We start from the raw sequence: 13,499 nt of genomic DNA on the forward strand, positions 1-13,499 counted from the left end.
GAAGGGCAAAGGTCGGCGACGATATTTCTCCTCGTTGTCCACGCACCAGTCGGGCAAAAGTCCTTCAGGATCATCGAAGGAGTAAGCAGGAATGGGTTATTGATTTTGGATGATCAGCCTTGATCATATTGAATGGTGGTGCTGGCTCGAATGGCCTAGTCCTGCATCTATTTTCTATGTTTCTTAAGTCAGCATTTATTATTGATTAATATTTAGATAATACTTTGGCTTTGGCTTGGTTTTCTTAGTTGAGCGCTTATCCAGGAGTTATAGCTCCCTGGTTCTGGACTCCCTCAACATGGGGAACATCTTTCCTGCATCTAGCCTGTCCAATCCCTTAAGAATTTTATACATACTATAATTTTTTTTTTTTTTTTTTTTTTGTTTTGTAAAAAGGTCTCCTTTTTAATTGTTAATTGTAATTTACTGGGACCGCTGTCTATTCTTTGCCGGCTCTGGATTGGGAATATTATTGTATTTACTTGCTTGAGTTTTTGCAATTCCTGGTGTGTGGTCCAGTAATATTACTTTTCACGTCATCTGTTTGCAGGAGAACTCTCAGAACGCCCCTTTAGTCCACGCGACACTGGAGACTTTGCTACGGTTTCTGAACTGGATCCCTTTAGGTTATATCTTCGAAACCAAACTCATCACTAGCTTGGTGTACAAGGTGAGTTTGCTTTAGTCATTTTTCCCCGTGGCACTAAATGATCACCAGCTTGGTGTACAAGGTGAGATTCCTTTTGTCAATTGTCCAATAGCATTAAATGTTCATGGTTGGTTTGATTTGTCATTGTCACACGTGCCAAGGTCCAATGGAAAAACAATGTTTTGAATGTTATTCAAGCAAAACGTCCATATACGAATACAGTCAAACCATGCAGAATACAGCTAATATCCAGCTTTAGAGGTGGCACAGTGGCACAGCGGTAGAGTTGCTGCCTTGCAGCGCCAGAGACCTGGGTTCAATCCAGACTGCGGGTAATTGTGTGAACGGATGTTGTACGTTCTCCCCATAACCTCCTTATAATTTTCCCCGGGTGTTCCAATTTCCTCCCACACTCCAAAGACGTACAGGTTTCAAAGCGAATTGGTTTGGTAAAATTGTAAATTGTCCCTCGCCTGCGTAGTATAATACTAGAGTACAGGGATCGCTGGTGGGCACGGATCGTGCTGAAGGGCCTGTTTCTGCACTGTATCTTGAAACTAAACTAAGTTACAGAGAAAGTGTGGATTAAAGGGAAAGTGCAAGGGCTCCAATGAGGCGTAATTGGATGAATGGGAATACTAAATCACAAGTGTTTTGCTTAAGCTGGTCTGTTTCCAGCTGTTCTGTTTTGATGTCCTGTGAAGCTCTTTAAGAAGGGAAAGATTACTTCATGGTTGCTGTTGTTTTTTTCGTCTTGGAAACTTCCCCGCCTGTTTTCATACTCTTCCTCTCACCTTCCCCCGGTAACCAGCTACCATGCGATCCCACCATCAACTCGCATATCCCCTCCACCGCCCCTTCCGCCCTCCACAAGTACCGCACGCTCCTTGCTTTGAACATCCATCCGTCTCCTTCCCCAGGCACTTTCCCCTGCAAACACAGAAGGTGCAACACCTGTCCCTGCACCACCTTCCTCAACTCCATCCAGGGATCTCAACAACCCTTCCAGGTGAGTCAGGGATTCACCTGCACCTCCTCCAACCTGGGCTATTGCATAATCAAGGACGAGTCGCACCCTGGCCACCCCATCGGGCAAAAAGTATAGAAGTGTGAAAACTCACTCCTCCAGATTCGGGGACAGTTTCTTCCCAGCTGTTATCAGACAACTGAACCATCCTACCACAACCAGAGAGCAGTCCTGAACTACTATCTACCTCATTGGAGACCCTCAGACTATCTGTGATTGGACTTTACTGGCTTAATCTTACACTAAACGTTATTCCCTTATCATGTACCTGCACACTTTAAAAATGGCTCGATTGTAATCATGTATGGTCTTTCCGCTGACTGGATAGCACACAACAAAAGCTTTTCACTGTACCTCGCTCGGCACACGTGACAATTAAACTGAACGGCATTGTGCATTTGGTGGGGTCCTCTACAGCAGTGAAACCAAACACAGGCAGCTCCTTTGATGACCTCCTACGTTCCTGGGTCTCCCAGTTGCCACTCCTTCCCATTCCCATCCCAACCCTGCACACTACTCACTCATTAGCATAAATGTAACAATCTTGTTTATTTCAGGCTGTAGAGACACAGCGCAGAAACAGGCCCTTCGGCCCACCAAGTCCGTGCCGAACAGTGATCCGTAAACTTATTCATTCATTAGCACTATCCTACACACTCGAGATAATATGCAATTTTTAACAAAATTAACCTACAAACCTGTTCGTCTTTGGAGAGTGGGAGGAAACCGGAGCACCCAGGAAAAATCCACGCGGTCACAGGGAGAACGTACAAACTCCGCACAGACAGCACCTGTAGTCAGGATCGAACTAGCGTCTATGTAAGGCAGTAACTCTACCGCTGCGCACAGTTCTACCCCACCTTCCCATTTCCTTCACCCTTCCCTTCCATTTTCCACAAGGACCACTCTCTCCGTGACTCATCCCTCTCCCTCCCCAGGCACTTTATCCTGCAACTGTAGAAGGGGCAACACCTGTGCTTACACCTCCTCCCCTGCCTCCATCTAAGGACATCTAACGTCGTCCTCCTATCATTCCCCTGGCAGTTGTACTTCATTCCACATAGTTAGTTATGTTTGAATGCACCGAGTGTAATGTAGGTAAATATTTTGCCTGATCTTTCCTTCTGTTGGAGAATGGTGAACGGGATGTGGCTCAGACAGAATGGGGTTAGATACAAAATGCTGGAGTGTCTCAGTGGGACAGGCAGCATCTCTGGATAGAAAGAATGGATGATGTTTCGGGTCTCAAGAAGGGTCGTGACCCAAAACGTCGCCATTCCTTCTATCCAGAGATGCTGCCTGTCCCGCTGAATTACTCCAGCATTCTGTGCCCGTCTTTGAGTAAATCAAACATATACGCAACTATATTATCAGCAGTCAAATTTCAGCGCGTTATTCCAAATATACCAGCATGTAAATCAAGATTTAGTATTGAAGGAACAAGCTCAATATTTCACCTGAACATAAATCAAACACTGGTAAAACACAAGATGCCTGTATATTAGAACGGGCTTCAACTGCATATTGACAAGAATGTAAGCTTCTGATTTTGTATTTTAACATTGTTTCCCTCTCTGCCCAGTTTCTGAATGTGCCCATGTTTCGGAATGTGACATTGAAATGTTTGACTGAGATTGCTGGCGTCAATGTCAGTCAGTACGATGAACAGTTCGTCTCGTTGTTTACATTAACGCTCATCCAACTCAAACAGGTACATTGCAACTTGGGGCCTCGTGCAAATTATGTACAGGGGCACCTCCCGGGACATGTTCAATAAGAAAAATGATTAGACAATAGACAATAGGTGCAGGAGTAGGCCATTCGGCCCCTCGAGCTAGCACAGCCATTCACTGTCATCAAGGCTGATCATCCACAATCAGTACCCCCGTTCCTGCCTTCTCACCATATCCCCTGACTCCGCTATATTTAAGAGCTCTATCTAACTCTCTCTTGAAAGCATCCAGAGAATTGGCCTCCATTGCCCTCTGAGGCAGAGAATTCCTCAGATTCACAACTCTCTGGGTGAAAAAGTTTTTCTTCATCTCCATTCTAAAAGGCCTACCCCTTATTCTTGAACAGTGGCCTCTGGTTCTGGACTCCCCCAACCTCGGGAACATGTTTCCTGACTCTAGCGTGTCCGAACCCTTAATAATCTTATATTGTATTGTATTCAATTTATTGGCATTATCTCATAAGAGACAACAAAATGGATTTTCCTTACAATCAAGTAACATATTTTTTTTTTTAAATAAATAAATAAATAACATAAATTGTTTCAATAAGATAACCTCTCATCCTTCAAAATCCCAGCCGGGCTTGTATACTTAGTACGGGTGTTCAGGGTTATGAGGAGAAGGCAGGAGAATGGGGTTGAGAGCAAAAGATAGATCAACCATGATTGAATGGCGGAGTGGTCTTGATGGGCCAAACGGCCTAATTCTGCTCCTAGAACTTATGAACTTATGGTGCATCCGGCTTGGGATATCTTCAACAGAGATTGTCATTGATTTTTAATAAGTAAACAAAATGTTGGCAACACTCAGCAGGCCAGGTAGAAATTGATCGCAATCTCACAGAATGGGATAGACTGAGTTTTTCCGGCATTGCTATTTTTATTTTGGATCTCCAGCTTTGCATTTTGGATTTTATTGTTTTTTCTTTAGACTCAGGCTTCTTCCATCTCGTATAAGAGTCAAATTTGAGACCAGGCTAGACCAGACCCCGCCTAGCGGTGTATACGTCTAATATCAAGGTCTGTTTCCTTTCAGATGCTACCTGCCAATACAAACATCCGGCTGGCTTATGCAAACGGAAAGGACGATGAGCAGAATTTCATCCAGAACTTGAGTCTCTTCTTGTGCACTTTCTTGAAGGAACACGGCACCTTGGTGGAAAGGACAATGGAGCTCAGAGAGGGACTCTTAGATGTAAGTACCCTGGGGAGATGGATCATGTGGTAACTTTGCTTCCTCCATTCCTCTCCCAGCTGCTTTGGGCCTCCCTTTGAGAACTTTCTCGGACTGCAACAGTACCATTTCCCCTCACCCACACAGCTTGGACAGCATCTCTGGAGAACGTGGACAGGTGACTGTATCTCTAAAGTAAACCAAGAAATAACGATATTCCATTGTCAGCAGGATTTCTTCATTCCATTTGAGTGACAAGACGCTCCCATGATAAAACTATACCTGTTATCTGCCATGCAGCTACTTCTAATAGCGTGTCAGCATACCTGGGTTAGGAGTATATATGTGAAGAAATAAGTCAATTTCCCCTATTTCGTTTTTTAAGTGTTAGTGATGTGGCGTGGAAACAGGCCCTTCAGCCCATCTAGTCCGCACCGACCAGTGAACCCCACACACTGACAATCCGACACACACACGATAGCAACAATTTTATATTTTACTCCAAGCCAATTAACCTACAAACCTGTACATCTTTGGAGTGTGGGAGGAAATCGGAAATCGGGAGAACGTACAAACTCAGTACAGACCACACCCTGTAGTTGGAATGGAACCTGGGTCTCTGCCGCTGTAAGGCAGCAACTCTTACCGCTGCGCCACCGTCACCGCCCTGTAATGAAATGCAATTTAACCTTTATCGTGTGTAAGGGATTGAATCTTATTTATTTTCACGGTAGGGTCTACACTACATGATCCTGATCTCGGAAGTGGAAGAGATTGAGATTTTCAAGATTTGTTTGGAGTATTGGAATCACTTGGCGGGAGAACTTTACCGGGAGAATCCCTTCTCCATCAGCGCCTCTCCAGCTCTGGGCAATCCTCACAGCGATGTCCCACCGAGAAGGCAGATCTACCTACCGGTCCTATCAAAGGTGAGCGGACTTTTTCCCACTGGCCACGGACGAAAAGTTTTTATAAAATTTGTTCTGGATGTTCAGGAAGGAACTGCGGATGCCGGTTTACACCGAACACTTAACTTACTCCAAGAGTTACATCTCGGCAGGGCCAACCAGGGCGAGACTTGCACAGTAAATGGCAGGGCCATGGAGTGTGTTGTAGAACAGAGAAACCTAAGGGCGCAGACCAAATGTGCAGGAAGGAACTGCGGATGGCTGGTTTACGCCGAAGATGGGCACAAAATGCTGGAGGAACTCTGCGGGGTCAGGCAGCATTTCTGGAGAAACGAAATAGGTGACGTTTTGGGTCGAGACCCGTCTTCAGAAATGCAGCCTGACCTGCTGAGTTACTTCAGCACTGTCTTTTTTTTGTAAACCAGCATCTGCCAGGTCAAGTCAAGTCAACTTTATTTGTCACATACACAGACAAGATATTCAGTGAAATGAACGTGGCAATGCCTGCGGAATTGTGCAAAACACCCAGGACAGAACAGAACCAGTATTTATATTTTTAAAAAGACACAACAGTAATTATGCCCCGGTGAGATCAGAGTTTACAGTCCTGACGGCCTGTGGGAAGAAACTCCGTCTCATCCTCTCTGTTTCCACAGCGTGACAGCGGAGGCGTTTGCCTGACCGTAGCTGCTGGAACAGTCCGTTGCCGGGGTGGTAGGGGTCCTTCATGATCTTGCTGGCTCTGGATCTGCACCTCCTGGTGTACAGGTCCTGCAGAGGGGGACAAGTGTAGTTCCCATGGAGCATTCGGCCGAACGCACTACTCTCTGCAGAGCCTTCCTGTCCTGGGCAGAGCTGTTCCCAAACCAGATCGAGATGTTACCGGACAAGATGCTTTCTACAGCCCCAGAGTAGAAGCACTGAAGGATCCTCAGAGAGACTCTGAATTTCCTCAGCTGCCTGAGGTGGTAAAGGCGCTGCCCTGCCTTTCTCACCAGTGCCACAGTGTGTGTTGTCCATGTCAGGTCCTCTGTGATGTGGACCCCCAGGTACTTAAAGCAGCTCACCCTATCCACAGTAGTCCCATTTATCCCCAATGGCGTTTATGTTCTCGGTTGTTGTGCCCTTCTAAAGTCCACAATCAGCTCCTTAGTTTTAGTGACATTCAAGAGGAGGCTGTTGTTCTGACACCAGAGTGCCCGGTCAGCCACCTCCTCCAGGTAGGCCTTCTCATCGTTATCAGAGATCAGGCCCACCACCACTGTGTCATCAGCAAACTTGATTACAGAGTTGGAGCTGAACCTGGCCACACACTCATGTGTGTACAGGGAGTACAGTAGGGGGCTGAGGATGCAACCCTGGGGGGGATCCTGTGTTCAGGGTGAGGGGGTTGGAGGTATGTCTCCCCATCTTGACCAACTGGGGGCTGGCGGTGAGAAAGTCCAGGACCCAGGCACGCAGGGGAGTGTTCAGCCCCAGTTCCAGCAGCTTCTCAGACAGTCTGGTGGGGACTATCGTGTTGAAAGCTGAACTGAAGTCAATGAACAGCATCCTCACACAGCCCCCCTTCTGGCTGTCAAGGTGAGAGAGAGCGGTGTGCAAAACCTGGGAGACCGCATCATCCGTGGATCTATGTGGACGGTATGCGAACTGCAGCGGGTCCATGGTGCAAGGGAGGAAGGCGCAGATGTAGTCCTTGATCAGCCTCTCGAAGCATTTCATGACTACCGAGGTGAGGGCCACCGGTCGGTAGTTATTCAAGCAGGCTGGAGAGGCATTCTTTGGTACTGGTACAATAGTGGATCTCGTGAAGCCATTCTTGTTGCTACATTATTGTCCAAACCTTCCTTAAGGTAGAATGAGAGGTGTTGTGGTTGGGACAGTGGTGATGAAGTGTCCCTTGCTGTTTTGGGTTGAACTTTTGCCTCCTTTGTGCCTCTGACCTCCAGGTACACCGGCTGCCATGAAATCAGTTCTGTTCAGTTGAGGGTCTGAAGAAGGGTCTTGACCCAAAACTGCACCCATTCCTTCTATCCAGAGTTGCTGCCTGACCCACTGAGTTACTCCAGCATTTTGTGTTTATCTTTGGTGTAAACCTTCCTACACAGTATTAACTCATCTGATGTCATTTGTTGGGGTGTTTTCCCCCTTAAATAGGCTACACTGCGTCCATACAGTTGTGTTTGAAATGTATGTGTCATGGTATTATTGACTTAATTTGTGTTATTAATTTAATACTCTTCAATTGCGTCTCTTCAATTAAGTAGATTAACACAATGTAACAAAATGGATCCAGATTACTAAAACCTTCAGTCGCCTTTTAATCAGGGGCGGATTAAGGATCACTGGTGCCCTAAGCACTGACCAATCTTGGTGCCCCCCTCCTTTCCACACTGACCCAGTCCATTTTAGTTGTTGACCTTGTGGTACAGCTGGTAAGATAACCCTAGGGTGCACCATGATCAAGAAACAGAACATTATGATCAATTTGCACTTGTTTGATCAATTTTGTTTTGTTACAAATCTTCATTTGTTTTTTTCTCTTTTCACCATTTTCCCAACTTTGTGGTGCCCCCTTTGGCCTGGTGCCCTAAGCACGTGCTTAGTCTGCTTAATGGTTAATCCGCCCCTGCTTTTAATACAAAACCATAAGATGTAGGAACATAATTGGGCCATTCAGCCCAATCGAGCCTGCTCTGTCATTCAATCATGGCCTATCAAACCCTTTCTCCGGCCTAATCCCCGTAACGTTTGCCACCCATACTAATCAAAAACCTATCAATTCCCGCTTTAAAAATACCCATTGATGGCCACCGCAGCCGTCTGTGGCAATGTATTCCACAGATTCATCACCCTCTGGCTAAAGAAATTCCTCCTCGTCCCCATTCTAAAATTCCTTCAATTTATTCTGGGGCTGCGCCCTCTGGTCTTAGACACTCCCGCTGCTGGAAGCATCCTCTCCACATCCACTCTATCCTTTCATTATTCGGTAGGTTACAATGAGATGAAACTAAAGCTAAAATGAAAACGTTATTTTTAAGGCAACATAACCCATTTACTTGCATCTTTCAGACATATGCCAGAAGAGGCTGTCCTTTTTACTCCACACATGACACAAGATGACACAAGGGTGACTTGTTGACCTAGTACCAGTAGATAGTTTCCCATCGTTTATTCAAAGCTAATCTTGCTCCACCCCATCCCATGGTGTCAAAGTCTCCTTGACCTCGCACTCATAGATATTGGGAGCATCAGTCCCATTTGTACTTGTACTGTATCTGAGATGCTTGCCTAAGGTGTATCTCAGTGCTTATGTTTAGTGATACTTGTACTGAACTGTATACACAATGAATTTGACTGTACCTCGGTACATGTGACAATAGAGTACCATAAACTATAAACCATTTTGGGCAATAGCTGTTTGTGTTCCCATGCTATCTGACATTCTTGCTACAGTAATCATGTTCAGGCAGAAGTGCAGAAAAGTACTCATGATCATAAGACACAGGTGCAGAATTGGGCCATTTGGCCCATCGAATCTGCTCTGCCATTCAATCGTGGCTGATCTATTTTTCCCTCTTAACCCTATTTTCCTGCCTTCTCCCCATAACCTTTGACACCCTTACTAATAAGTTCTGAACTACATAGACTTGGGTGCTTTGGTTTTGTCTTTCTGCACTATTGTTTGTATTTTGTGTGTGTGCATAAAATATATATTGTTATTTTATTTTTATATATATATATATATATTCTCGTTTATTATATTATTTACATCTTTGCATATTCTGTTGTGCTGCTGCAAGTAAGAATTTCATTGTTCTATCTGGGACATATGACAATAAAACACTCTTGACGAATCTACTTCTTTGATGCAAGGTCCTGACTCAACGTCAGTCACCCCTTTGCCTCTGCAGATGCTGCTTGAGCCACTAATTTCTTTTCTTTGTGCCCTCTTTTTCTCTTTGGTTACATCTGGTAGCTTCATGGCCTTTTGTTTCTTTCAGGTGAGGCTTATCATGATCAGCCGAATGGCGAAACCAGAAGAAGTGCTCGTTGTGGAGAATGAACAGGGGGAAGTGGTTCGGGAATTCATGAAGGACACGGACTCCATCAATTTATACAAAACTATGAGGGAGACACTTGGTGAGTTTGACGTTTCCTCTTGTTTTAATATTTAGTTTAGATTAGTTTGGAGATACAGCGCAGAAACAGGCCCTTCGGCCCACTGAGTTTGTACCGACCAGCGATCACTGCACACTAACACTATCCCACACATATTAGGGACGATTTTACATTTAACAAGCCAATTAACCGACAAACCTGTACGTCTTTGGAGCATGGGAGGAAACTGATGATCACAGAGAAAATCCGTAAAATCACGGAGTGAAGTTACAAACTGCGCAGAGACAGCGCCCATAGTCGGGATTACCCACAGAGGAAAACCCACACGGTCGTGGGGAGAACATGCAAACTCCGTTCTGACAGCACCTTTAGTCAGGATCGAACCCGGGTCTCTGGCGCAGTAAGGCCGCAACGTTACCGCTGCGCCGTCGTGCCGCCCGTAAGCGTGTTGTCCACAAGATTTATAATTGGTTCTCTTTCGGATTAATTGTGTGGTGTTGCTGACATAGTTGAGGGTGGCGCAGCGGAAGAGTTGCTGCCTTACAGCGCCAGAGACCCAGGTTCGATCCTGACTAAAGGTGCTGTCGGAACGGAGTTTGCATGTTCTCCCCGCGACCGTGTGGGTTTTCCTCCGGTTGCTCCGGTTTCCTCCAACATTCCAAGGGCGTACAGGTTTATAGGTTAATTGGCTTCAGTAAAGATTGTAAATCTTAGTGTGTAGGATAGTGCTAGTGTACGGGAATCATTGCTCGGCGCGTACTCAGCGGGCCAAAGATTCCGCGCTGTGTCTCTAAACTAAAATGTTCAGCATCTAGAATTTTACAATTATTGTACAGCTTCAATTTTAACCTTTTAACCTAAATTGAAAAAATGACAAAAACGGAAACAAAGGGAAAGCAAGAAAAGAAGAGAGGAAAAAATGAAGGGATAGAATAGAAAAGAACGAGAAAAAGATCCCTAAGCTACCGAAGCAGTGCAGCAAAGAGAAAGAGGAATAAAAGATGGAGATATACTTTGCCCCTCCCCCCCCCCCCTCCCCCTCACCCAACATAGCATCGGATTTACATTTAAATTTGAGTTGCACCATACTATAGTTGTAAAAATTCAGTAAAGGGTATCCGTGTCTTAAGAAATGGATCTGTTTTTTCCGCCAAGACAAGCCTAATGTTTTCCAAGTGTAGTGTCTCGGACATATCTATAAGAGCATGAACATTCAAAGGCTCTGTTTGCGTTTCAGTCTACCTCACGCATTTAGACTATGCAGACACCGAGTGCATCATGACTGAAAAGCTGCACAACCAGGTGAATGGCACGGAATGGTCGTGGAAGAACCTCAACACCTTGTGCTGGGCCATCGGCTCCATCAGCGGAGCCATGCACGAGGAGGACGAGAAACGGTTCCTTGTCACCGTCATCAAGGTCAGAAACCGCCAGTGAACTCCTCCAGTTCAAAGGCTACGGGGAGAAGGCAGGAGAATGGGGTTGAGAGGGAAAAATAGATCGGCGAGATTGAATGCTGGAGCAGACTTGATGGACCGATTGGCCTAATTCTGTTCCTATATCTTATGAGTTCAATTCCAAGTCCGATTTCCGGTTGGGTGTATTTTTTGGGATTAGTATGACCTTAAAGAGAGTGATTTTAGGCCACACTGAGGAGTATGCTTCCTATCTCACAAACTTATCCCGAAACCTTCTCCAGACTTCCTCCAACATCCAGGGAGTTAGATGTGGCCCTTGTGGCTAAAGGGATCAGGGGGTATGGAGAGGAGGCAGGTACAGGATACTGAGTTGGATGATCAGCCATGATCATATTGAATGGCGGTGCAGGCTCGAAGGGCCGAATGGCCTACTCCTGCACCTATTTTCTATGTTTCTATCTCCCAAATCAATGCTCATTGCCATGTTGAATGATGGGGGGGGGATCAGGTATAGGTGGACCTTGAAGTGAGAAGCCATCCTGATGTGGAATACATTTTCCTTCATCGTCAATGGGTTAAATTCAAAGACATCCCCCACTTAATACAAGTAGGACTATCTCCATTGCAAAAATTGGACCAGTTCAAGAAGGTGGCTCACTACCGCCCTCTTATGGGCTGTCGGGGATGGGCATTTAATCCTGGCGTTGTTCAAATCCCAGCAATGAGTGAAGGCTGGACACAAGAGGGAGGAACTGCAGATGAAGACAGAGTGCTGGAGTAACATAGAAACATAGAAAATAGTTGCAGGAGTAGGCCATTCGGCCCTTCGAGCCCGCACCGCCATTCAATATGATCATGGCTGATCATCCAACTCAGTATCCTGTACCTGCCTTCTCTCCATACCCCTTGATCCCTTTAGCCACAAGGGCCACATCCAACTCCCTCTTAAATATAGCCAATGAACTGGCCTCAACTACCCTCTGTGGCAGAGAGTTCCAGAGATTCACCACTCTCTCTGTGAAAAATGTCCTTCTCATCTCGGTCTTAAAGGATTTCCCCCTTATCCTTAAGCTGTGACCCCTTGTCCTGGACTTCCCCAACATCGGGAACAATCTTCCTGCATCTAGCCTGTCCAACCCCTTAAGAATTTTGTAAGTTTCTATAAGATCCCCACTCAATCTTCTAAATTCTAGCGAATACAAGCCGAGTCTATCCAGTCTTTCTTCATATGAAAGTCCTGACATCCCAGGAATCAGTCTGGTGAACCTTCTCTGCACTCTTGCGGTACCCCACTAGTCACTGCCTGCCATTGTGAAAAGGACCCGTTTACTCCTACTCTTTGCTTCCTGTTTGCCAGCCAGTTCTCTATCCACATCAATACTGAACCCCCAATACCGTGTGCTTTAAGTTTGTATACTAATCTCTTATGTGGGACCTTGTCGAAAGCCTTCTGAAAGTCCAGATACAACACATCCACTGATTCGCCCCTATCCACTCTACTAGCTACATCCTCGAAAAATTCTATAAGATTCGTCAGACATGATTTACCTTTCGTAAATCCATGCTGACTTGTCCAATGATTTCACCACTTTTCAAATGTACTGCTATCCCATCTTTAATAACTGACTCTAGCAGTTTCCCCACTACCGATGGTTAGGCTAACTGGTCTGTAATTCCCCGTTTTCTCTCTCCCTCCCTTCTTAAAAAGTGGGGTTACATTAGCTAACCTCCAATCCTCAGGAACTACTCCAGAATCTAAAGAATTTTGAAAAATTATCATTAATGCATCCACTATTTCTGGAGCTACTTCCTTAAGTACTCTGGGATGCAGCCTATCTGGCCCTGGGGATTTATCGGCCTTTAATCTATTCAATTTACCCAACACCACTTCCCGACTAACCTGGATTTCACACAGTTCCTCCATCTCCTTTGACCCGTGGTACCCTGCTATTTCCGGCATATTATTTATGTCTTCCTTCGTGAAGAGAACCAAAGTAGTTATTCAATTGGTCCGCCATATCCTTGTTCTCCATGATCAATTCACCTGGTTCTGACTGCAAGGGACCAACATTTGTTTGAACTAATCTATTTCTCTTCACATATCTATAAAAACTTTTGCAGTCAGTTTTTATGTTCCCTGCCAGTTTTCTTTCATAATCTATTTTCCCTTTCCTAATTAAGCCCTTTGTCCTCCTCTGCTGGTCTCTGAATTTCTCCCAGTCCTCTGGTAGGCTGCTTTTTCTGGCTAATTTGTACGCTTCATCTTTTGCTTTGACACTATCCCTGATTTCCCTTGTTATTCACGGATGCACTACCTTCCCTGATTTATTCTTTTGCCAAACTGGGATGAACATTTTTTGTACTTCATCCAAGCAGTCTTTAAATGCCTTCCATTGCATATCCACCGTCAACCCTTTTAGAATTAATTGCCAGTCTATCTTGGCCAATTCACATCTCATACCCTCAAAG

The 13,499-nt window shown here is 45.3% G+C and overlaps 1 protein-coding gene across 5 annotated transcripts in view; it reads left to right on the forward strand.

Moving 5' to 3' along the window:
* Positions 1–13,499, forward strand: part of LOC129700020 (exportin-1-like) — a 105,161-nt gene that overhangs the window by 67,086 nt on the left and 24,576 nt on the right. For all 5 annotated transcript variants that reach the window (XM_055640167.1, XM_055640164.1, XM_055640165.1 and 2 more), the window contains exons 9-14: positions 551–670; positions 3,259–3,387; positions 4,445–4,603; positions 5,317–5,511; positions 9,495–9,633; positions 10,850–11,031. In XM_055640167.1, coding sequence (XP_055496142.1) covers positions 551–670; positions 3,259–3,387; positions 4,445–4,603; positions 5,317–5,511; positions 9,495–9,633; positions 10,850–11,031 — 924 coding nt within the window. The remainder of the gene's footprint in view (positions 1–550; positions 671–3,258; positions 3,388–4,444; positions 4,604–5,316; positions 5,512–9,494; positions 9,634–10,849; positions 11,032–13,499) is intronic.

This window comes from Leucoraja erinacea, chromosome 9 (assembly GCF_028641065.1).
Source record: "Leucoraja erinacea ecotype New England chromosome 9, Leri_hhj_1, whole genome shotgun sequence".
Lineage (NCBI taxonomy): Eukaryota > Metazoa > Chordata > Chondrichthyes > Rajiformes > Rajidae > Leucoraja > Leucoraja erinaceus.